The sequence below is a fragment of the Kockovaella imperatae genome (assembly GCF_002102565.1).
Source record: "Kockovaella imperatae strain NRRL Y-17943 chromosome Unknown BD324scaffold_5, whole genome shotgun sequence".
Taxonomy (NCBI): Eukaryota; Fungi; Basidiomycota; class Tremellomycetes; order Tremellales; family Cuniculitremaceae; genus Kockovaella; species Kockovaella imperatae.
In genome coordinates, this window is record NW_019028945.1 from 441639 (window position 1) to 462192 (window position 20554).

General features: G+C 51.7%; 9 protein-coding genes across 9 annotated transcripts; 6 read left to right on the top strand and 3 right to left on the bottom strand.

The window, feature by feature from the left end:
- Positions 1–23: 23 nt before the first annotated feature.
- BD324DRAFT_622965 (vacuolar membrane ATPase subunit A) lies at positions 24–2743 on the bottom strand. The gene is made up of 15 exons (XM_022015533.1): positions 2582–2743; positions 2489–2527; positions 2363–2406; positions 2221–2309; positions 2054–2173; positions 1994–2015; positions 1884–1942; positions 1641–1846; positions 1405–1601; positions 1353–1368; positions 1247–1316; positions 1186–1208; positions 469–1146; positions 288–431; positions 24–243 (listed from the first exon to the last, which is right to left on the bottom strand). Exons 1-15 carry the CDS (start codon positions 2582–2584, stop codon positions 97–99), a joined length of 1857 nt encoding a protein of 618 aa, XP_021871695.1. The 5' UTR covers positions 2585–2743; the 3' UTR covers positions 24–96.
- Positions 2744–2874: 131 nt separating this feature from the next.
- On the top strand, positions 2875–5252 carry BD324DRAFT_622967 (AFG1-like ATPase-domain-containing protein). Its single transcript, XM_022015534.1, has 11 exons — positions 2875–3155; positions 3194–3409; positions 3446–3470; positions 3505–3765; positions 3810–3846; positions 3887–3986; positions 4033–4234; positions 4273–4373; positions 4410–4539; positions 4576–4859; positions 4896–5252. The coding sequence occupies exons 1-11, from the start codon at positions 2892–2894 to the stop codon at positions 5220–5222; spliced, it is 1947 nt and encodes a 648-aa protein (XP_021871696.1). The 5' UTR covers positions 2875–2891; the 3' UTR covers positions 5223–5252.
- Positions 5253–6806, bottom strand: BD324DRAFT_622969 (hypothetical protein). Its single transcript, XM_022015535.1, has 3 exons — positions 6189–6806; positions 5907–6134; positions 5253–5864 (listed from the first exon to the last, which is right to left on the bottom strand). The coding sequence occupies exons 1-3, from the start codon at positions 6573–6575 to the stop codon at positions 5268–5270; spliced, it is 1212 nt and encodes a 403-aa protein (XP_021871697.1). The 5' UTR covers positions 6576–6806; the 3' UTR covers positions 5253–5267.
- Positions 6807–7164: 358 nt separating this feature from the next.
- BD324DRAFT_656039 (UV-endonuclease UvdE-domain-containing protein) lies at positions 7165–9297 on the top strand. The gene is made up of 10 exons (XM_022018834.1): positions 7165–7803; positions 7843–8006; positions 8046–8326; positions 8363–8575; positions 8616–8628; positions 8664–8873; positions 8913–8924; positions 8961–8992; positions 9029–9118; positions 9157–9297. The coding sequence occupies exons 1-10, from the start codon at positions 7212–7214 to the stop codon at positions 9287–9289; spliced, it is 1740 nt and encodes a 579-aa protein (XP_021871698.1). The 5' UTR covers positions 7165–7211; the 3' UTR covers positions 9290–9297.
- Positions 9298–9463: 166 nt separating this feature from the next.
- Positions 9464–11102, bottom strand: BD324DRAFT_393247 (60Kd inner membrane protein-domain-containing protein). The gene is made up of 4 exons (XM_022012672.1): positions 10907–11102; positions 9815–10865; positions 9643–9749; positions 9464–9596 (listed from the first exon to the last, which is right to left on the bottom strand). The coding sequence occupies exons 1-3, from the start codon at positions 11005–11007 to the stop codon at positions 9684–9686; spliced, it is 1218 nt and encodes a 405-aa protein (XP_021871699.1). The 5' UTR covers positions 11008–11102; the 3' UTR covers positions 9464–9596; positions 9643–9683.
- On the top strand, positions 11102–12430 carry BD324DRAFT_393228 (hypothetical protein). Its single transcript, XM_022012670.1, has 8 exons — positions 11102–11230; positions 11271–11315; positions 11375–11524; positions 11562–11661; positions 11699–11826; positions 11867–11924; positions 11966–12046; positions 12091–12430. The coding sequence occupies exons 1-8, from the start codon at positions 11200–11202 to the stop codon at positions 12182–12184; spliced, it is 687 nt and encodes a 228-aa protein (XP_021871700.1). The 5' UTR covers positions 11102–11199; the 3' UTR covers positions 12185–12430.
- A 1-nt stretch (position 12431) lies between these two features.
- On the top strand, positions 12432–16420 carry BD324DRAFT_393229 (tRNA binding protein). The gene is made up of 9 exons (XM_022012671.1): positions 12432–12769; positions 12827–12957; positions 13015–13118; positions 13180–13548; positions 13588–13988; positions 14024–14890; positions 14927–15490; positions 15531–16055; positions 16099–16420. The coding sequence occupies exons 1-9, from the start codon at positions 12632–12634 to the stop codon at positions 16318–16320; spliced, it is 3321 nt and encodes a 1106-aa protein (XP_021871701.1). The 5' UTR covers positions 12432–12631; the 3' UTR covers positions 16321–16420.
- Positions 16421–17482: 1062 nt separating this feature from the next.
- On the top strand, positions 17483–18092 carry BD324DRAFT_564653 (hypothetical protein; the record flags this gene model as incomplete). The annotated part of the gene is made up of 4 exons (XM_022013030.1): positions 17483–17638; positions 17679–17842; positions 17882–17954; positions 18003–18092. Coding segments are annotated over 4 exons (483 nt in total), but the record flags the coding sequence as incomplete, so codon positions are not given.
- A 456-nt stretch (positions 18093–18548) lies between these two features.
- BD324DRAFT_622979 (metallopeptidase family M24-domain-containing protein) lies at positions 18549–20545 on the top strand. The gene is made up of 6 exons (XM_022015536.1): positions 18549–18675; positions 18717–18786; positions 18836–19424; positions 19463–19525; positions 19566–19860; positions 19896–20545. Exons 1-6 carry the CDS (start codon positions 18598–18600, stop codon positions 20421–20423), a joined length of 1623 nt encoding a protein of 540 aa, XP_021871703.1. The 5' UTR covers positions 18549–18597; the 3' UTR covers positions 20424–20545.
- The last annotated feature ends 9 nt before the right edge of the window (positions 20546–20554 follow it).

Genomic DNA, 20554 nt, shown 5'->3' on the forward strand with positions numbered 1-20554 from the left:
CCCCCGCTGTCGCCACCGCCCAGCTAATCAAATGCTTATACATGCTCTTGCATCTACATGTCAGAAACGAGAGTCCACCACCCACACACCAATCTATCACTCTTGCATACGCCTAAAGGTCTCTCCAATCTCATTGTAGAGCTTGTCAAACTTGCCAGTGATATCCTCTTCGGATTGAGTGTTGGGAGATTCGAATTTCATTTGAGACAATTGGTAAATGGGATCAGAGGCAGAGTCTCGGATCTGCAGGGATGTATCAGCGAGATGCGCTTGCTCCCTCTACTTACCTTTGCCCATGTGACGTCTCCAGTCTCAATGACTCGCTGAGACAGGTCATAGAAGTAGACAAAGTTCTTCAACATGCCGTGAGTCTTGTAAAATGGACAGTATCGGTCGTATTCAGAGATACCATTCTGTTGAAGGAAGTCGTCCTGAGCCAGTCAGCTTAGTTTACAATCTGAGACCCACCTTGAGCATTCGCGCAACCTCGAGGGTGACCTTGTCAGATTCACCGAGAGCACTCTTGCCAACCAGCTGGACGATTTCGGCGAGATCCTGCTCTTTCTGCAAAATCTCTCGAGCTCGACTTCGGAGGTCGATGAATCCAGCGGCGTGTTTCTCATAGTGAGCATCGAGAATCTTAAGGTATTTCGAGTACGAAACGTTCCAGTCGACCGAAGGGAAATGCTTTCTTTGAGCAAGTGCCTTTGACAAACCCCAGAAGACTTGGACGATACTGAGCGTCGCACTTGTGACAGGATCTGAGAAATCTCCTCCCGGTGGTGACACGGCTCCAACGATCGACACGGTACCGTGACGAGAAGGACTGCCGAGACAAGTGACCTTTCCAGCTCGTTCGTAGAACCCAGCGAGCTTGGCACCGAGATAAGCGGGATATCCGGAATCGGCGGGCATCTCTGCCAGACGACCTGAAAGCTCTCGCAACGCTTCGGCCCATCGTGAAGTGGAGTCTGCCATCATAGCAACATTTGTTCCTTGATCTCGGAAATATTCGGACAGAGTGATACCAGTGTAGATTGAGGCTTCTCGCGCAGCGACAGGCATGTTGGAGGTATTGGCGACCAAAGCGGTTCGCTTCATGATTGGCTCCTCACGGCCGTTACGTTCGAGAGTGAGTTCGGGGAACTGGGGAGTTTAGCGAAGGATATAGATCCTGATGCTCACGTCTGCCAATACTTCGGCCATTTCTGTATGTCAGCAGAGGTCCAGTATGGAGTCAGCTCACCGTTTCCACGCTCGCCGCAACCAACATAGATGATGATATCAGAGTTTGAGAATTTGGACAAGGCTTGAGACTGGCCCCATTAGCTAGACTTTGCTTCGCATCTCACGATGACGGTCTTTCCACTGTAACGTCAGATATGCCCTGCTCGTACAACTCACCATCCGAAAGCTCCGGGAATGGCAGTAGTTCCACCTTGGACACAAGGGAACAGAGAGTCCAAGACACGTTGTCCAGTGAACAATGGGTAATCGGCAGTCATCTTCTCTGCGACGGGTCGAGGGGCTCGGACCGGCCACAGTTGCATCATGGTGTGTTCTTGCTTCTTTCCCTGGAACTCTGTTTCAAGGACGATGTCCTGGAATGGTTGAGTCCAGATCACACGCTACGAGCTCACCTCGACGGAATAGCTACCCTTCTCAGCAATCCGGGTGATGGTTCCCATTGCACGTGGAGGCAGCATGATCTTGTGGTTGTCGAGCAGAGAGTTCTCATACACCGATCCGAAGATGTCACCACCGGCGATGTGGTCACCAACTTTGAAGCTTGCAGGGTTGAAGTCCCATTTGATCTGTCTGTCCAGGGCCTGGGTGTTGATGCCACCTGGTGGTCAGGACTGGTACGGTTTAGGGTGACGCACGAGGAATGTAGATACTCTGCGATTTTTCCTGGATCGCTTTGAGTGGACGCTGAATTCCACTGTAAGAGGAAGTCAGTACCCCTGTACCATTCAACAGACGGCAAACTCGCTCATAAATATTGGTCATCAAACCTGGGCATCAGCAACGGTATCAAAAAGCAGTATCCCACCAGGTCCAAGTTCCACACTGAGCGGTTTACCCGTTCTCAAAACGGGATCTCCAACGGTCACACCGGATGTCTCCTCGTAGACTTGAATTGATGCTCTGTCCGCCTCGATTCGGATCACCTCTGAGAGTCCCATCAGAGATGAACTATCGGAGCGGATCCCGGCCCACCTCCGACCAGCTCTTGATGTCCCACTCTGACCAATTCGTACATGGCACATCCTCTCATGTTCTCTCCGATAACGACGGGACCGGAGACGCTTAGGAACCCATCAGTCAAGGCTAATCAGACAGCCGATGAGAATCAACTTACGAGAAGACCGTTCCGAACATCTTTTCTCGCTCCTCATCTCGAACCTGGACAAAGGGGATCAGATGGATTTGAATGGATGATAGCTCGGACAAGGGGGTCGAATGGGCCTTGGTGATGCACACTCACCTTTGGCAACTCCTTCTTTGCCCTGTCCATGGCGCCGGCCTAGATATGTATCATGAGTACCAGCATCGTAAGGTATGGAGCATGGACCCTTACCATTTTTTACGAGTGTTAGGTGGGAAGGATCCACGCGATCTGAGGCAGCGAGTGACTATCTGGCACGATGTGAATTCGTGCAGCGGGATTAGCCCTTTGTTCGACTCTAGTTCACTCGTCTGACAAGATCGAGCTCGTTGAATAGCAGAATCCCAAATGATCACCTGAGATGGGGAGAGGAGGGTCCTGCAGCGGGCCAAGGGATCAAGGAGAGAATGACGTGGCATATCTGACAACCCACTGATAAAGTTCCGGCCCGAAGTTGAGCAGATCGATCGTCATTAACCGGCTCTTGTACCAGTATATAACGATGAAGGGCATCGTCAGATCCACGAAGGGAGCCAGAGCTGCTCTAAGGCGACCAGGATGCGTCTTTTATGCTCTTCAACCAGTTTCGACGATTCGAGTCCATACGGAAGCAACTCTCACAGCGCCTCATCACGTCCACCTGCGATCCTATACCTCTTCGACGGAATCGGCTGTTTCAACCACCGATCTACTCGAAGTATATCGAGGTTTGGTCGCTCAAGGAAAGCTTGAATGGGATGATGAACAGATAAGATGCATAGTCAAAGTACGTCGCTGTCTTTCTCACCAATACTGAGCTCGCAGCTTAAGCACCTCCTCGAAGAGCTACGTGATTATGCTCCTCCGGTCTCCCTCTTGGCAAAGCTTGATCCTGCTCGAACGATCAGTCAACGAGACATTTCCCGCTCTTCCTCTTCTTCATGGTGGAAAGGCAAGGCCAGGGCGACTGAGGATGACGAGACGAGCCTGGTCAGGATTTTGAGTGGACAGGAAGAGCTTGAGGCACTGCGGACGCCAAAGGTGAGCCGAGCACTTGGCAATGATGCTGATGCCTAGGGTATCATGTTGACAGGACCGCCTGGTGAGAGTGCTCTCGCGTACTGCTCTGACCTCAGGTACGGGCAAATCCTTCCTACTGTCCCTATTCTTCGACCTCCTCCCGACAAAGCACAAACGACGATGGCACTACCACGCCTTTACTCTCTATCTATACCGTCGGGTCTTTCTAGAGCTAGAAAAGCGCAGACATGGTACTGATCTTGAGAAAATCGAAAACATGGAGCGTGCAGCGAAGCGAGGATGGAAGAGCGTTTTCGCGGGAGGTAGATGGGAAGATGGTGATTCAGGTGTAGGCGATGAGACTATCCCGTTCATCGGTGAGTTTCGCTTGATGAATCGGAGACTGAAGCGCGCGCGTCAGTTGCGAGAGAAATGATGTTGGAGTATCATATCCTATAGTAAGGATCTTGGGAAGAAATGTGCTAACGTGTTGCGAAGCTTCGACGAGCTCCAGTTGGTCGATGCGTCGTCTGCTGCGCTCTTACGGGATGTTCTGACGTGGTACTGGCGCATGGGAGGTGTCATAGTGACTTGCTCGGTGCGTGGTCATCATCGCCTGTCTCTCTCTCTCGCTGATCTCACAGAACCGCGTACCCGACTCTCTGTATCACGCTGGAATTCAAAAGGAGCGCATGTCGGGTTTCTTAGATGCCCTCAAGATGCGATGCGAGGTGGTTCAGGTTGATGGGGGCAGAGACTTCCGAAGGACAGATGGAGAAGCGGTCAGGTGGTACCGGGACAGGAACGGATTCGATCGAGCATGGCAGGACGTAACGCATGGCAACGGTAAGAGGAAAGTTTTGAGGACCATCCCTGACCAAAAGCCACGCCGCCCGAAACTCTGTCAGTTTACAGCAGAAAAGTCAAGATTCCTGCTGCCATTGGGAGCGTCTGTCGAGCCTCATTTGCGGATCTGTGTGAAGAAGTAGGTACAGGAGAAATGAGCATGGCTCAATTCCAGTCGCTCGGTCCCGCCGACTACATCACGATTGCCTCTCGATACTCTACCATATTTTTGGACAAGGTTCCCGTGCTCTTGCTGAAGAATAAGAATGAGGCAAGACGTTTGATCAACTTAGTGGATGCTCTCTGTGAGTCACAATGAGTGATACACGCTGACAATTCAGATGAGTCTCGGTGTCAGCTGTACATCATGGCCGAGACACCTCTCGATCAGCTTTTCTTCCCGGATGCTGTTTCTGCTCAGGCTCCTGGAGCGGATTCTAATGATGCGATCATGGCTGCGGAAGCGCTATCTGAGACTTTACACGCATCCGCTCATCCAAATGTCAGTGTGTATAACGCCGGTGAACGTGAAGCGAGGGACAAGAGAGATGTTCAGGAAGGTGAGAAAGCAAGTGCTTTTTCCGTGCTGGGCATCTGGACAGGAGAAGATGAGCGATTTGCATACGTAAGTGAAACCTCCGTAATGCTGCCTGACTTGTAGAAACGGGCCGTGTCCAGGCTAGATGAGATGACCACGTCGCCGACCTATTTTGAAGAGAATTGGCTCCCCCTAGACGCTTCTGCCAGGACTTGGGAAACTGCGAGTGGCAAAGAATCGATTCGCGTGCATCAACGTAATTTGCCGGATAATGACGACGACTTTGCCACGGAAGCTGGCTACTCGCGCCCTGAGAGGCTGCATCCCCGAGCTGAGGATCTGCCCGATGGCAAGCCGGTGATCAGTGAGAAGCATGTTTGGGGTGTAGCAGATGGCTGGGGACCAAAAGCCGGTAAATGGGGTAAAGGGTCAAAATGGTTTGTCAAGTAATCGATTTGTTCTAACTGTACAACGGATGCATAGCCTGCTGGCGTGCTAAACAGTCTCTGCTAGATCTTTGGCCATTTGGGCCATTCGCGCTTGTTTCCTATCCCACTTTTGCAACCACCTTGTCGCACCTAAGACATCGTCCGCGCAGATCCAGTTTGATCCCCCAGCCTTGAGCAAACGCCACATTTTCTTCCTTATAAATCTAGGTTCAGTAAGGAAGCCCCACCATCGCGGTTCGATGCCTCTTCGTCTAGCTTCGTTTGAATATGCTTGCAGTAATTCGATGAAAGGGTTCAATGGCCTCCATTTAGGGAAAAATATACCGAGGTGATAGGATATGGGTAGACGGTCTGAAGCGATGGGAGATATCTCAGGTGTGAATTCGATGATTGTTTCTGGGCTATAGGACGTAGCGGGGACAGTGTGAGGCTCGGAAAGGCGAGTCAAAGGGGCGTCGTAGAAGATGTATCGTGGTGATTGGTGGATGACTCGAGAGAGAGGTGTTTCACCCGTGCCAACGACTCGGAGTCGACTTTTATGCCAGGTCGCGGTCTTGGGATCATAGGTTGTAAGGAGGTTTTGTGCCAAGAGAGGCTGGAGAGCGGACTCAAGGTGTGAGAACATGGCTTCGCCCTGATGTTTCTGAGAGCAGCAATGAGCGTGGAGTCATTTCGGATCATTCACGAAATCTATCAGCAGCAATGTTTCGGGTGCCCACGTATCATTTAGACTAGATAATTTCTCCAATAGGGGATCAAGGTAGACTTGCTTGAGAGACCTCTGTGCTGCTGTATCGGCTTGACGATGACCGACAAAGAGATCCCATTCAGTTTGACCAGAATATAGCGGGATCGTCGGACCTAGCCACACGTCCGCTTCGATCGCTCCTGCACCTAGGCCCAACGCCAGAGTCTGGAGAGCCATCAGATCCGACCCCGGGAAGGGACGCAGAGGATTCAGACTCACCAATGCCTCTGTTCCGTGCATCTCGTCGTTATGACTAAAGACCCATGTCCTATCTGAACCCCCCGTCCCTAATAACCGTCTCAAGCGGGTTTCCCGGAAAGACGACTTGATTCCATCGTATACAGTCACAAAGATGAGATTTAGGAACAGGACCATCACAATGGATCGAAAAATGGATATTCCCGACAGACCATATGTCTTTCGAAGGCCCTTTTGGTTGATCAATTGGAGCCGCGATCGTATAGTTGCTATTGTGGCTTTGTCCATTTTAAGCCATGACAGGAGATATTCGAAAGTCGAAGGTCTCTCCGGCTCGACATTGACGTCTGCTTCTCGTCCCAGCTCATTGAGCTCCAGAGGCAGTGATCTACTTCGACGAAGGCCCATGGTGAGAGAATTGACCAGACGATTCAGTTTTTAGCAACGTCACGAGGTACTGATTCAGAAACAAGTCCCAACAGACCAAATGAGACGTTGGCGATGAGGCCTACAACGGCCAAATTCCGATGTCCCCTGAGGTAGCTGGCTAGCGTGATGAAGAGTAGGCTGACTATAGTCGTCTTCAGTATCAATCTTTGGTCCTTGTTGAGTCGAAATATTGCCATAGCATCAAGATGATCGAAAACTGAGTTCACACACGTCGTCCCGGAGTTTCACCGGTACCCGAGTTTCACTCCAGCCAATCAGAGGCCAGCTATTTTACACAGTTAGGTCTGGCGAGACTCTGTGCATAGAATTCCTGCGAGACTCGAGCCACAAAGCACAGCTCAGTGCGCAATGGTATACCCGCTCACCCATCCAGACATAACTCTCATTCTCCATGAAAGCTTCGCCTCCTGAAGCCCCCGTCATGATTCTCACGTGACCTTCTAGGCTGACCGCCCGCTGGAATCTCTCAGCCTGATGACGTATGATGATGAACATTTTTGAATCCGCGATTTCGGAGGTGAAGAGCGATCGCAACCGAAAGATTCCTGTAGGATCCTAGAATGGTTTGTTTGTGACCATCCACTCTTCTTTTGAATGTCTTTGCGAGCAGGAATAAGGATAGCTTTGGCAAGACCATTAGTTCGAATTGTTGTGGTTCAGCCAATCATGGCCAGACGAACAAGGGCGAGTGTGGCAGCGGCCTCGGCGGCCGCACCGTCGAACAATGTTGCGGCGGCTCCTCCCCCGACAACGACAACGATGATCCATGCTCTGGAGCATATCCCTCCTGCACCTATCATTCCTCTCCCACACGATGAGTTGACGCCGTTATCAAGTGAGGCAGAGGAGCCTGTAGAGGATATCAAGCCGAAACGGAAAAAAGCGGCTTCCAAGAGCACATCGACACCAAAGCGGAAACGGACAAAAGCGGAGAATGAAGTAGATGAAGCGACGACACCAGCACCGAAGGCGGTAAAGAAGGAAGCTGACGCGTCTCCCGATACGTCGGGAGGATCAGAGTCTAAACCAAAAGTAAAGACACCGAAGAAGTCTCGGATTGCAAAGGATGAACCTGAGTTTGATTCGGACGGTAAGGAGATCATCAAGAAGAAGCGAAAGCCAAAGGTTTATCCAAAGATCGAATATGACATTCCGCCCGTCGAACGCAAGGAAACGACTTTTAGAGGTGAGCGAAAGGAATCTTGGCGTCGGCTGAAATGCCCAGGACGCCTTGGCTATGCTTGCCTAAATACCGTCTTGAGATCGATCAAACCCGACAGTATCTTCTGTTCGCGGACATGTCGGATAGCAAGTATTGAAGAAGAAGGGATGGAACTACCGAAAGGCTTGGCGATGATGAACGTCAAAGATCTCAAGGTCATGATTGAAGTGAGACTCTGACTGAGGCACTCCGGCTGACAAGTCCAGTGGAACGAGCAGAATGGAATCCGATTCCTGCGCATGTCATCTGAAATGTTCCCATTCGCCTCGCACGAGAAGTACGGATATGATTTATCGTTTGCCGATGCCGAGCTCAAAGAAGCGGGAGAGCTTGCGAAGAAGTACGGTCATCGATTGACGATGCATCCGGGTCAGTTTACCCAGTTAGGTTCCCCGAAGGAAGCCGTCATCAAAGCTTCGGTTAGGGAACTGGACTATCAGTGTGAGATCATGGATCGGATGGGAATTGACAAGGACGGAGTCATGATGTGAGTCGAGATGAGAGCCACTCACCTGACATCAAGTATCCACATGGGTGGCGTCTACGGGGATAAGGAGAGCACGTTGGCAAGGTTTAAGGAGAATTTTACTACCCGTCTGAGTGATTCCGTCAAAGCGAGATTGGTGTTGGAAAATGATGAGGTAGGGACCAGAGTGCGGCCCAGAGATTCTGACGGACAGATTTGCTACAACGTGGATGACCTGCTGCCGATCAGTCGAGAGCTTAGTATACCAATGTGAGATCATCTGGGCGGCGGGCAATGCTGACTCTCACAGAATATTCGACTATGTGAGCTGTTCTCTCACGAACTCCATTGACAATAGCATCACGACTGGATTAATCCCTCTGCTCAACCTCCTGGCGAGCTCATACCTCAGATCAAGGAGATCTGGGATCGGCGTGGTATCAGAATGAAGCAACACTTGTCAGAACCTCGTCCAGGCGCAGAGACTGTGATGGAGAAGCGTGCGCACGCCGACAGGTGCAAGGTGCTGCCACCTGATCTGCCAGACGATGTGGATTTGATGATTGAGGTGAGTCTGATGCCATTGAGATCGGACTGACCCCCTCAGGCAAAGGACAAGGTAAGGGGTTCCCCCCTGGAGCATTTCTGACATCAGGAACAAGCCGTTTTCGAGCTGTACAGAATATAGTGAGGTGGACATTCAGGGGCCCGACTAACTAGCAGTGGCCTGCACGAACCGATTCACGACAATCTGCGACCTCCGAACCCTGCTCCCGGGTTGAGAACCAACGGCAGAAAGTCGAGCGTCAAAAAGTATGTCCGTCCTGGAGTAGCCCCAGCTGACATTGTAGAAAGACCAAACCTACAGGCGACGTGGACTCTGAGGGCAACAGTGTGGTACTCACTGATGACGAAAAGGAGGGAGACGGTGGCATCGGCGATGAAGGAGAGATTGGCACGCGTGAAGTCAAGCCGAATGTATGATCATAGAGATGTGCATGCTCTACTTGCTGGGCCTCTTCCGAGGTCGCTCAATGATAGTCTCTGCAGTCCTTGGAGGCTGGTTGTAGCCCATCCTTTTGTCGATCTGTGCTTTCCCACCCATCAAATAGTCGATCCCGGCTCGGAAAGACTCTCTCAATGTCGGTTCCGGAATTGGCGGGGCAGGTACAGCAGTCGGCGCTGGGGCTGGAGTCTCAATGCCCAAAATCGACTTGACCCGAGGTTGCTTCAGGACCTTCGCCTGCAGGAGGGAGTAAAAGTTGGAGATGGACCAGAAAAGGGTGACAGCCTACAGTTGTCAGCAAAGGGGTTGGGGATGGGTCAGAAAGACTCACCGCTGGAAATTGACTCGCGGCAACGAAGAAGATTGGGCTCATCATGGTAAAGATATTGGGCAGGTGAACCGCGAATCCTGTCCTGGCTTGTGACTTATTGGCACCGTCTGCGCCGGTCTGAAGATAGTCAGCAAGCAGGCAGCAGGTCGTACCTCGTGAGATTTTAACTTACTCTTATGACAGCGATAGTTGCCAAAGCACTGGTCAAGGGAAGGATATAGTACGGATCGGGGATTGTCAAATTCTGGACCCAACCGAAACCACCGTCGACGAATTGAGGCCAAGGGGTAGTCGCCATACGCCTGATGGCCACAAAGAAGACGAAAAAGGTCGCCCCTTGAACGACAGGCAAGGAGATTGATCGCAATGGGTGGATATCATGTTCACTCCATAATTTCCTCATTTGTAGAAGAGCAGCCATAGCTTCTTTCTGATTTCCAGCTGCTGTCGCTGCCTTTTGTCGGGCACTCAGGGCCGCTTGTTCAGGAATAGTCGCTGCCCATCGGTGACTATGTTTGATGCTCGGAATGAGTACTCGCAAGAGAATCAATCGAATGAAGATGTTGACACCGATGATCGTAGCCCACCATGGTAGACCAGTGAAATTATGAGCAGAAATGAGGAAATCAGTCGCCCATCCGAAAAGACTGTACCATTTGTGCCCCAGTCCGACAGATGCGAGATCGGCGACGGTAGCAGGGGCAGCAACGGCTTCAGGGGACGTAAGGAGGGATTTGAGAGATTCAGCGCTGGCGCTAGAGCTCGAGCCAAGGTTGTTGGCGATAATGGTGGAAAGTGTTTCACCAGGTAAATAAGTGCTTTCACTGGCGGAGGAAGCTATATTGGAAGTCGTAGCAGTCGTGGCGGTCGATGAGACCGCGTCGTTGACAGCATCAACGGCTGCTCCAGTATTGTTTGATATTGCGTCTGTGATGCTGGTCTGACTCGACGATGAGGCCGCTTTATCGATGGCATTGCTCAAATTGTCCGCTGAAGAGGTAGCAGTGGGTATTGCCGAGCTAGAGGACGCCGCAGAGGGTGTCGAGGTCTCTATCGCTGTCGCATCTACAGTGTCCGAAGACGCCTTCCATGGAGTCCATGAGAAATGTCTGCGTTGTGCAGTGACCCAGACTTCCGGTCGTTTGCCCAGAGCATTCGGTGAGAGGTGGACGAACGCTGCAGTCGCAGCTGACGAAGAGTGGACTAGCCGAGGAGCAAGCGTACTAGATCTGTCAGCTCAAGGGAATGATCTGTATCGACTCACGTTCTCAGAGCATATCGAACGGCTGCTGCGCCGCTTGACGCCATGGCTACAGCTCTCAGTGACCTCTCGAGACACGATCCAAGATCAAAGTATTTGAACATTTCGACCCGAGCCTGAAAGCGGATCGGCTATCACAAAATATCTACCTGACGTGGTATTTGTACACGTACGGTTGATAAGGTTGACTCCTGCCACACCGGCGTTTGTCCCTCATTCACCCCTCTCACCCACCTCACTGACCTAATACAGCGATCTCTATTGGACAGTGGATCACCACATAGACCTCAAGCACGATGGCGAGCATGCTTCCTGGTCTCCGCAGAGGTAAGATGATCGGTGCAGATAATCAAGCTCACACGTACAGGTGCTTTGGTCTCTCGATCGACACTCCTACCCTCCTCCACGATCGGTGAGCCAACCACCTGTCCCTTGCCGATCTCGATCAAATCGCTGACTTTGTGCTTGTAGCATTCCGACCATTGACCACGTCTCGTCCAGTGGAGAAGCCAACTCCTATCTCTCCTCGAGACAATTCCCCTTCTTCGTCCCTCCCCGCTACACTCAGAGCTCAACAGGGCTCGAATCAACTCAGTCTGGAAACACCACGTAATGGAGCTGGTGGGTTGATATGCAGCAGCTTTCGACTGACAAGCAGAATACGTCCTCACGACCCTTGACAAGATTGTCAACTGGGCTCGGCAAGGCTCCATGTGGCCCATGACCTTCGGTCTTGCTTGCTGCGCCGTTGAAATGATGTACGTTCGCCATCCCGATCCTCGCTCACTCTACTAGGCACATGGCTGCGGCCCGATACGATCAAGATCGTCTAGGAGTGGTCTTTCGAGCCAGTCCGAGACAGAGTGATATCATGATCGTCGCTGGAACATTGACGAACAAGATGGCACCGGCCTTGAGAAAAGGTGCGGAAGGGATTTGCATCGCTCCGACTGACGATTTTAGTGTATGACCAAATGCCAGAGCCGAGATGGGTAATCTCCATGGGATCGTGTGCGAACGGGTGAGTCTTCAGAGTCCAGGGCTCATTGCTGACGGTCATAGTGGTGGATACTATCATTACTCGTACTCTGTCGTCAGAGGCTGCGATCGTATCGTCCCTGTTGATATTTATGTCCCCGGATGGTGGGTCGCTGGTTTGGTTGAAATCCCGACTGACAATAATCCAGCCCACCTACTGCCGAGGCTCTATTGTACGGAATGCTGCAACTGTCCAGAAGGATGAGAAGGCAGAGACAGGCCGTGCGATGGTACAGGAGATAGATGTGTATCGAAGGACAAGAAGAAGAAGGAACGCAAGATAGGGTGTAGGCTATGCCGGTGCGGCGGCGGCTCCAGACACCTCCTGGGGGCTTTTGAATGTGTGTCGGAACACAACGGCGTGTCCTTTAGGGAGTCTTTTAGGATGTTCTCGCTGCCCCTGATGCATTGTATCAACATATACATCATCATTCCCGACATCCCGTGTCATAGGCGATTGATCCTTCGGTCCACCCGCGAAAAATGTTGGTTGAGGCTTGAAAATCCACAACATTTTCCTTGTGTTTCTTCTGCATCATCACTCAACTTCTCGTCAACATCACTTCTGACGGCTGTGTTGCTCCTGATAGCCTAGGCATCGGGTCGCCAGATCACTGGTGCAGTGCTGCTCACGCAACTCCTCGACCGAGACCGCTCGCTGGAGCTGGACTCTTGGAGGGACAGCCAGCAATGTCCTCTCACCTCGTCCAAATCCCTCAAGCAGTCTCCATTGCCGCTTCCATAGATCCAAGCATTGACCCAGCACTCAAACAACAAGCTATCGACTACCTTGACAAGGTCAGACAACTCTGTGAAGAGACTTGGCAAGTGAGTGATTGTCGCGTGACACTGCTCGCTCCTTTCCTGACAAGGAAAAACTCGTAGGATTGCCTCTCGCTCTGGCTCCAAGGTGCAGGTGCTGGGCCATCGACGAGCTCACGAGATGGGAAGCAAAAGCTCGATACGGATCTGCGGATATACTGTGAACAAGTCGTAGACAACGTCTTGACGAAGAAGTGAGCTTGGAACGCACATACGTCCATACTAAGTATTTAAACTCACCACATCATCAGAGCCACTGCGTTGTCGCCTGACGATAAGCGAAGCATCTACAACGCTCTCGTCGAGTATATCAACACAGAATGGGTCTCGGGCCCATGCGAAGGAGGACAGAGCTGTGAGTGGGAGCGAGCAAGCTTGTGCTCAATGGTCGCTCACTCTTTGCCCGCCGCCCACAGTCTTTCGCAACAAACTCGCTTCGACTCTCGCCTACCTTTTCCTCGATACGTACCCAGACGTCCTGCCGACCTTTCTACACCCATTCTTCGACCTTCTCACTCCCTCATCCAATCGTCATCCAGTACACCTTGCCGTCCATCTCTTGAGTGACATAGCGCTCGAAATCCATGATCCAACGATCAAATCCGCTCGCGAATTCACTAAAGAACGATCTCATAGGGATGGATTGGTTCGCGATGCCATTCGAACAACCGGCGATGAGAACAAGGCCGTAGAGGGACTCATAAACCTTGCCAAAGCGGCTTTAGAAAAGCCTGAATGGCTAGACATTGCCGACCAGGCTGTCCGTACACTTGCCACCTGGACCCGTGAGTTCGAGTATTCAGGACTTATCTGACGCCACCCAGCCTGGATCGACCTCTCCGTTTCCCTCACTCCAGATACTCTAGCATTCTACCAACGCCTCATCAAATCCACTCCATTGAAAGTCCCGACAGCTACCATCTTCCGCACCCTTGTCACTCGAGGCATGCAAGATACGTCTGAACGCCTGCAAGTCTTTGGCATCCTCGATATCGCCAGCCTTGTAGACGAACTCGAGCCAAATGCCAAAGAGGACGACTTTCGCGCAGCTCTTGGAACTCTAATCGGCTCTTATGCGACTGAACTCATCAACATGTCCGCCGATTCAGCAAAGATTGAACCTCTTCTCGCTAAAACTATTCCAATCATTCTACGATTCATGTCCGACCCCTCGCCCGAAGTGTTCCTCTCAGTTTCTCAATGTATGACGGAGCTTCTCCGAAGGGTGAGTGAGAGTTAAGGTTCTCTCCTGATTGTTAGTTCAAATCCATGTATGTGGTGAAACCTCCTCCGCGTGGTCAGATGCCGCCACCTCCCAAACCCCTCTCCCCCGAAACTCGCTCGCTCATGTCGACTATACTCGACACTTCCCTTCGCAAGCTGGCTTGGCCCACCGATTCTGACTGGGAAGCCCCGACCGCCGACGAGCCCGATCCAGATGACGACCTCGCTCAGATCCGCTTGGTCCGCACTACTTGCCGCTCGTTCATCGAGTCTGTCGCTCAAATTGACAAGGATCTCCACACAGACATCGTTGCGCGTATCGTTCTCTCCACTTTCGACGCTTTGGCTCGGTCGGAAACTGTCCCGTGGCAACAAGCCGAGCTGGCACTGCATCTCGTCTACACTTTTGGTGAACTGAACAAGGCCAACAGCCGTGCAGCATTCTATAATCTTCCAGCAGATTTACTCAGCAAAGCTGGTCGTGATCGTGCTCACCGCCTGAGTATCAACAAATCACTAGGCGAGAGTTCGGGTCGATCGACACCCTCGGACGACGGCATGATCGATGGCATCTATTACGGTGGCAAGGAGAGGATCGATTACACCGTGTATCCCCTTACACCTCTCGGTCAGCTGCTCCTCCGATGTATGGAATCAGGCATCATCAACTATCCTCATCCTGGCGTCATGCTGCAATACTTTGAATGTACATTGCGATACGTTGAATTTTGGAAGACGAGACCCGGTGCGGTACAGCCAGTCATTGAGGCTATGACCCGAGGCATTCATCATGTTGATTTGGACGTCCGACGGAGGTGCTTCTACCTCTTCGCCAGATTTATCGCGTCGAGTCGTTTGGATTTAGAGACGGAGATGGTCTCCCCTCTGCTGGACAATTTGAAAGTGAGTTTATGGTTCCTTGTCCACCGCTGATGTCAGGACCTATTTCCCATCGACTCGGCCCTCCCCACTCCCGATTTTCCCGAACAGGATGTCCTCGTCAAGGCCACCACTGGAAGAAGCTACCTCTCGGATCAATTATACATCTATGAAGCTGCTGGTAATCTCATTTCCCTGGTCCGCAGCGATCCCACACAGCAACTTGCCCTTTTGGAAGCTGTCGCTGCGCCTCTCGTCTCCGATCTCACCGATCCTACCGATTCACCTCAGAATGTGCTCAAGGTCCACAATAGTTTGATGGCGCTGGGTCATTTTGCCAAAGGCTTCCCGATCCTCAATCCGAGTCAAGACGAATCGACTCTTCCCTACGAGCCTGCTTTTAAACAGTTGACTCAGGCGTTACTCCAAACACTGGATCGATTGAAGACTCGGCGAATTATCAGAGATGCGGCACGTTTCACCTTTTCCCAATTCGTCAACGCCATTGGTTCCTCGGTAGCCGAGCTGGTTCCTGGCTTTGTCATCCGTGTGGTCGGCGAGTATGAGCCATCCGAGCTGTCCGACTTTCTCCAATTCCTCAGTCTTCTCATGCATCGTCTCAAGGTGAGGGATGCATTCTAAGAGCAGCATACACTGACCCCAGTCCAACGCATTTTCCACCATGGACATGCTTCTGCTTCCTCTTCTCTCCCGCATCTTTTCCGTCCTACAGTCGCCCATCACGGGCACCGATGATCATCTCACACACAATCGACTCAAGACTGCATGTCTCGCATTCTTCTCTGGCATCATGAACGCCAATCTGGATGGCATCTTCATCACCGAGCGCAACAAGCCCGAATTCGAAAACCTCCTGAACGTTTTACTTGGATACGCAGAAGATCCCGAGGACGATGCCAGTCAACGGCTTGCTTTTGCCTTCTTCTCCCGTTCTGTCATTGCCTGGAGCACGAATGCGTCTGCGCCAAGCGTTTTTGCTGACAGTGCCATGTCGGACAAGAGCAAAGCGGTGGGGAACGGGACTTCAGCTCCGACCAACCAGCATGCCATACCGAAGGACGCAAGGCAGGCTTTGCCAGGTTACGAGCATTTTATCTACTCGCGACTCTTGCCTCTGTGTTTTCACTTCCCTGTGGGTCACAAAAACGGACTCCAAGGATCAGTACAGGTGAGCTCTGCCACGAACAAACAAAGGAACTGAAAATGTTCAGGTGGTCATGGAAATCGCCATCGTCATTCGAAACACTGTTCAGGCTCGAGGTCAAGAAGCAATCGATTTCATGCTCAATGACCTCTTGCCCAAAGATGGTTGCCCGCCAGAGTACGCCAATCAACTGATTCAAAGCCTCAAGACGCAACAAGCAAAGGATTTTAGACATACATTTGTGGATTTCACCAAAGCAAGCCGAGCTGCCGCTGTAGCGAGACAATAGCCCTCCTCGGCAGACTTTATCGGTCACGCATCGCCCATCATTGCGCCCCGCCCATTCGCACCAATTCGCGTCCGTCCCATCGTCATGTAGCATGATCGCACGACCTGGTCCTTACTCCCAAGACTTCATAGCATTTGTATGGAACATAATTTCTCCTCCATCATCATGTCATCATCGCCATGCATCCCATATGGGTTCTTCATTCCTTCTTGGGCTTCTCCCCGACCTTTTTGGTCTCTCGAATAGTCTGTCCACTAGGCTGATCGTCTCCATCCTTGCTGGTACCAGGTTGATTCCCCGTCTTTTGAGCGACTTCGGGATCGGTTGTACCGGTACGATTGCCCTGCTTGGGATCGGGCGTCGATGAAGGGGTAGGTGTATGGTTTTGTGCCTTCTCTTCGGGAGGATCACCGTATCCAGTGCTAGTTCGCAAGGTGGTAGAAGTGTGTAGAGATCGAATGGATCGAGCCGCGAATAGTCGTGTGAGGGAGCTCATCGTGATCGTGAGGTCTGTGGATGTCTGTGGTTATTGTTGGAAGGATGAAAGAGCAAGAACTGCAGCAATTAGCAATTATAGCGTCGATCGGGGGATCTTGACGTCAGGCGGTGATCGCCGAAATACCCAAATCATATATGCTTAGGTAAGCTGTTTGGGTACAATTGGAACGCTTGCTTGCCGCTGGTAATTGTCTGTAAGACCTCTATCGTACTGTACGATCATCACACATAACGACAAAGCATGCCATCGTCACCGCCAGTGATGTTGGCGCTCCGAAGATGTACTCGATCAATACCTTTACGTGTACCGAACAGCGTCCTCCCTGCCAGATTTACTCGTCATATCACGATTCAGAAGTCACCTTCAGATCCTGAACATCCGGACCCATCTACGTTTAGCTATCTTGCAGCAGCTTCAAGTAGCAGCTCAAATCATCCTTATGCGTCCATCGATTCACCTCTAGGTCCAAGCGAAGCTCCTGACGGTATCTCAACAGCGGGGAACAGCTCAGTCTCAGGATCTCTATCCGGATCAGGCGGAGATTCAGGTTCCAGCAGCTCAAGCTCGGAAGCCGGACCATCCTCTAATCGATCCATCTCTGTCGTGACCAATCTCCCTTCTCCACCTGAACATGCCAATCCATTTCGGCGTCGCGGTCTCGCTCATCCATTTGACTCTTACGCGTTCGTACAGTCGCTCAAGTCGGCTTCCTTCAAACAGGCACCGGCTGAAGCTGTGATGGAAGCCGTGCGGTCTCTAGTCGTAGAACGAGGTGATCAGGCAGCGAGCAGGATGTTAAGTCAAGAGGACAGGGAGAATGTGAGGAGTCTCAATGCGATCATCGCTGACAGATCCTCAGCAATCATACCTCTTCAGAGCGGCTCTGGCGGAGCTACGGACAGAGCTCAGTGTCAGGGCAAGGAACGACAGTCTTGCGCTCAAAGCTGCGTCTGGAGCGATTCGACGAGAAGTCGATCAATTGGAGCAAAAGATGAAGGAGGACGTGGAGACGCTAAGGCATGAGTAGGTGCTTGAGCTTAGAAACATCCGTCTGACGTTCAGTATCGAATTAGACACAAATAACCGCAAAGCAGAGACTCGAGCGGAGCTCAAAGGCTTCAACCTGGATATCGAGGTAAGTTCTGCTGGCACTCGGAGGCCGGTCGGTCACTCATGTGAATAGGAAATCAACAACAAATTTACCATATCCCTGGGTGACCTACGGACAGAGATCGAAGCAGCTAAATGGGAGCAGACCCGACGTGCTGTTGGTGAGTGAAGAAGAACAACAGGGGACCTTGGACACATCCTGACTCTGTTCGGTCAGCCGCTATTCTTGTAGCGATCGTATTTGGAGTCTTTCTCGTTCTCTCAGCCCCAAGTAAGGCATCCAAGAAGGCAGCCGCGGCCGCATCTACTCCAGCTCCTGCTGAAAAGGCTAGACCCGTCATGAGGGATATGGCAGTTGGAACCGACGAGGATCTCATGCTTGATCTAGACGAAGCCATGTCGGATGAGCGACTCGAAAGGATATTAAACGAATCTGGCGTGAGCGACTTTGAGACTGCTGCAAAGCGAGTCAAGAGTCGAGCGAGGAATGCTAGGCAATCTATAGACGTAGATAGGATATAGTAGTGATCTACAAGCCCGTCCCGAAGATTACCTTACGGTGCTCCGTCGGCTATACAGTTTACAGCCAAAAATGTCACCACTGCTATTTGGTTCTTTGGTTTCTGACCCCCACTCATTGCTTTATCGACCATACACTCACGTCCATCATGTTTCCGGCCAAATCACATGCCAAGAGGGTCGCGGAGGAGCTATACAAGCTCATTCCAGATGAAATGAAGAGCAAGGTGCGTTCGCGCAATCTATCCAGGAGCTCACCCCTTTTCAGCGCAATGTAGCTTTCCTTCAGGCTGCACCAGTCATGTATCGACACGATACGGATCGCGAGCTTCCATACCGTGCGTTCTGATCATAGCCGATTCATCTGCTTAAGTGTGCTTTCACCAGACCAGGAAGCCAACTTTAGCTATGTGACAGGGTGTCCGACCCCCAATGCCTCGGTTGCTATCCTCATTCCTGAAGGCAGCATCCACCTTTTTATACCCGCTGCCGACCCCCTCGAGACCATGTGGAGTGTCGCTCCGCCGACCATGCAGCAAGCTAAAGACACATTTGAGCACGACGACATCTCATACGTCTCCGAGCTCGTCACCACGATCAAGACTTTCAAGAAATCTGGAAACGTGGTCATGCACTTGATGCCCGACACTACGCAGTTCCCGGCTCGACCAGAAGCAGCTTTTAAAGATGTCAGCGGCATCGACTTGTGTGACAAGTACTTGTTGGAGGCTTTTCACACGGCCCGAATCATCAAGGACGCGGCAGAGGTGGCATTGATCAGGGAAGCCAATCGAATCTCCTCAAGGGCACATGAGGTTCTCATGAAGGAATTGGGAAGGTTCGCCGGCAAACGAGCGGGGTCACAGGCAGCTGGAAAGACCAAGACTAGAGATGGGGGTATCGGTATACAAGAGTGGGAGGTGGAAAGTGAACAGGATGCCGAGGCGCTTTTCGTAGCGACTTGCAGAAGAGCAGGGTGAGTGGTATGCGCTAGGATATGGGACTGATGAGTAGAGCGGCTCAAGCATACCTTCCCATTGTTGCCTCCGGGTCACATGCCAGCACTCTCCATTATGTGTGAGTCGATACGTCAATCCGCCGGTACTGATGATTTTAGATGTAACGACACTCTATTCCCATCTACTGTCCAACCACGAGTCAATGGCGACACTTCCTTCACCCCTCGACAACATGGTCGAGGCTGCTGTGGAAGCGCCGAGGATCACCAGCACGCTACTCCCGTCTCATCTCACCATGATGGAGGATTTGAACCCCAGGTTCTGCTTATCGATGCTGGATGTGAATGGAAGGATTATGCCAGCGACATTACGAGGACACTCCCTGTTGGCAACGGGGGTAGATTTACGCCGAGAGCCGCAGAGATCTACGATCTGGTGTTGAGGATGCAAAAGGTGGGTCTTAAGGCGCTCGCCACTGACAGAGGCAGGAATGCGAAGCTTTGGTCAAACCTGGAGCTCACTGGGACACTATTCATCTTCACGGGCACAAAGTCCTCATCGACGGTTTCATCCAACTGGGGATCTTTACCGGGTCCCCAGAGGCGATTCTCGCCTCAGGAGTGACGGCTGCTTTCTTCCCGCATGGACTTGGTCATTCTATGGGACTCGACGTCCACGATTCGAGGCAATTGCTCGCATCTGTTCACCTGGATCTTCCCGTCGAATCCAAGCAGGTCCACAAGCTGTTCACGTACCTGCGTATCAGACGCAAGCTCGAACAAGGCATGGTATTGACTGTCGAGCCTGGCTGCTATTTCCCTCCTCAGTTGATGGAGGAGCATGGTGCTTGGACCTCAGAGTATGTCAATAAGGACAGATTGAGGGAATACATCGGCGTCGGGGGTGTCCGATTGGAAGATGGCGTGGTGGTCACTGCCGACGGATGTGAGAACTTGACCGCTGTGCCGAGGGAACGAGCAGAGGTGGAGGCCTTGTGCGGTGCGAATACTGTTTGAGGCAGTGCTGCGTATCTAGTTCGCCCAGTCTTAGTCGGTCCGACACATTCACAACCCAGTGTTCTCCCTTGTAGTAGTCATCACTTCGGGGAATGCATAAAGCCGATCGACCGGGAAATGGGAAATGACCG

Excerpts from the sequence above, each read along its gene's own strand:
- BD324DRAFT_622965 (XM_022015533.1), bottom strand. Across the intron at positions 2,310-2,362 it reads ATGTTCGGAACGGTCTTCTC|CGTCTCCGGTCCCGTCGTTA; the intron begins GTAAGTTGATTC and ends TGGGTTCCTAAG. Across the intron at positions 1,147-1,185 it reads TGGCCGAAGTATTGGCAGAC|TTCCCCGAACTCACTCTCGA; the intron begins GTGAGCATCAGG and ends TAAACTCCCCAG.
- BD324DRAFT_622967 (XM_022015534.1), top strand. The coding sequence starts at position 2,892 with ATGAAGGGCATCGTCAGATCCACGAAGGGAGCCAGAGCTGCTCTAAGG. Across the intron at positions 3,156-3,193 it reads AGATAAGATGCATAGTCAAA|CTTAAGCACCTCCTCGAAGA; the intron begins GTACGTCGCTGT and ends CTGAGCTCGCAG. Across the intron at positions 3,987-4,032 it reads GTGTCATAGTGACTTGCTCG|AACCGCGTACCCGACTCTCT; the intron begins GTGCGTGGTCAT and ends CTGATCTCACAG.
- BD324DRAFT_622969 (XM_022015535.1), bottom strand. The coding sequence starts at position 6,575 with ATGGGCCTTCGTCGAAGTAGATCACTGCCTCTGGAGCTCAATGAGCTG. Across the intron at positions 6,135-6,188 it reads TGCACGGAACAGAGGCATTG|ACTCTGGCGTTGGGCCTAGG; the intron begins GTGAGTCTGAAT and ends ATGGCTCTCCAG. Across the intron at positions 5,865-5,906 it reads CATTGCTGCTGATAGATTTC|AAACATCAGGGCGAAGCCAT; the intron begins GTGAATGATCCG and ends TGCTGCTCTCAG.
- BD324DRAFT_656039 (XM_022018834.1), top strand. The coding sequence starts at position 7,212 with ATGTCTTTGCGAGCAGGAATAAGGATAGCTTTGGCAAGACCATTAGTT. Across the intron at positions 8,007-8,045 it reads ATCTCAAGGTCATGATTGAA|TGGAACGAGCAGAATGGAAT; the intron begins GTGAGACTCTGA and ends TGACAAGTCCAG. Across the intron at positions 9,119-9,156 it reads AGAAAGTCGAGCGTCAAAAA|AAAGACCAAACCTACAGGCG; the intron begins GTATGTCCGTCC and ends CTGACATTGTAG.
- BD324DRAFT_393247 (XM_022012672.1), bottom strand. The coding sequence starts at position 11,007 with ATGTTCAAATACTTTGATCTTGGATCGTGTCTCGAGAGGTCACTGAGA. Across the intron at positions 10,866-10,906 it reads GTTCGATATGCTCTGAGAAC|TACGCTTGCTCCTCGGCTAG; the intron begins GTGAGTCGATAC and ends TGACAGATCTAG. Across the intron at positions 9,750-9,814 it reads CAACTATCGCTGTCATAAGA|ACGGTGCCAATAAGTCACAA; the intron begins GTAAGTTAAAAT and ends AGACCGGCGCAG.
- BD324DRAFT_393228 (XM_022012670.1), top strand. The coding sequence starts at position 11,200 with ATGGCGAGCATGCTTCCTGGTCTCCGCAGAG. Across the intron at positions 11,525-11,561 it reads AACACCACGTAATGGAGCTG|AATACGTCCTCACGACCCTT; the intron begins GTGGGTTGATAT and ends ACTGACAAGCAG. Across the intron at positions 11,925-11,965 it reads ATGGGATCGTGTGCGAACGG|TGGTGGATACTATCATTACT; the intron begins GTGAGTCTTCAG and ends TGACGGTCATAG.
- BD324DRAFT_393229 (XM_022012671.1), top strand. The coding sequence starts at position 12,632 with ATGTCCTCTCACCTCGTCCAAATCCCTCAAGCAGTCTCCATTGCCGCT. Across the intron at positions 12,958-13,014 it reads GACAACGTCTTGACGAAGAA|AGCCACTGCGTTGTCGCCTG; the intron begins GTGAGCTTGGAA and ends CCACATCATCAG. Across the intron at positions 15,491-15,530 it reads TTCTCATGCATCGTCTCAAG|TCCAACGCATTTTCCACCAT; the intron begins GTGAGGGATGCA and ends CACTGACCCCAG.
- BD324DRAFT_622979 (XM_022015536.1), top strand. The coding sequence starts at position 18,598 with ATGTTTCCGGCCAAATCACATGCCAAGAGGGTCGCGGAGGAGCTATAC. Across the intron at positions 18,787-18,835 it reads GGATCGCGAGCTTCCATACC|ACCAGGAAGCCAACTTTAGC; the intron begins GTGCGTTCTGAT and ends TGCTTTCACCAG. Across the intron at positions 19,861-19,895 it reads TGGTGTTGAGGATGCAAAAG|GAATGCGAAGCTTTGGTCAA; the intron begins GTGGGTCTTAAG and ends TGACAGAGGCAG.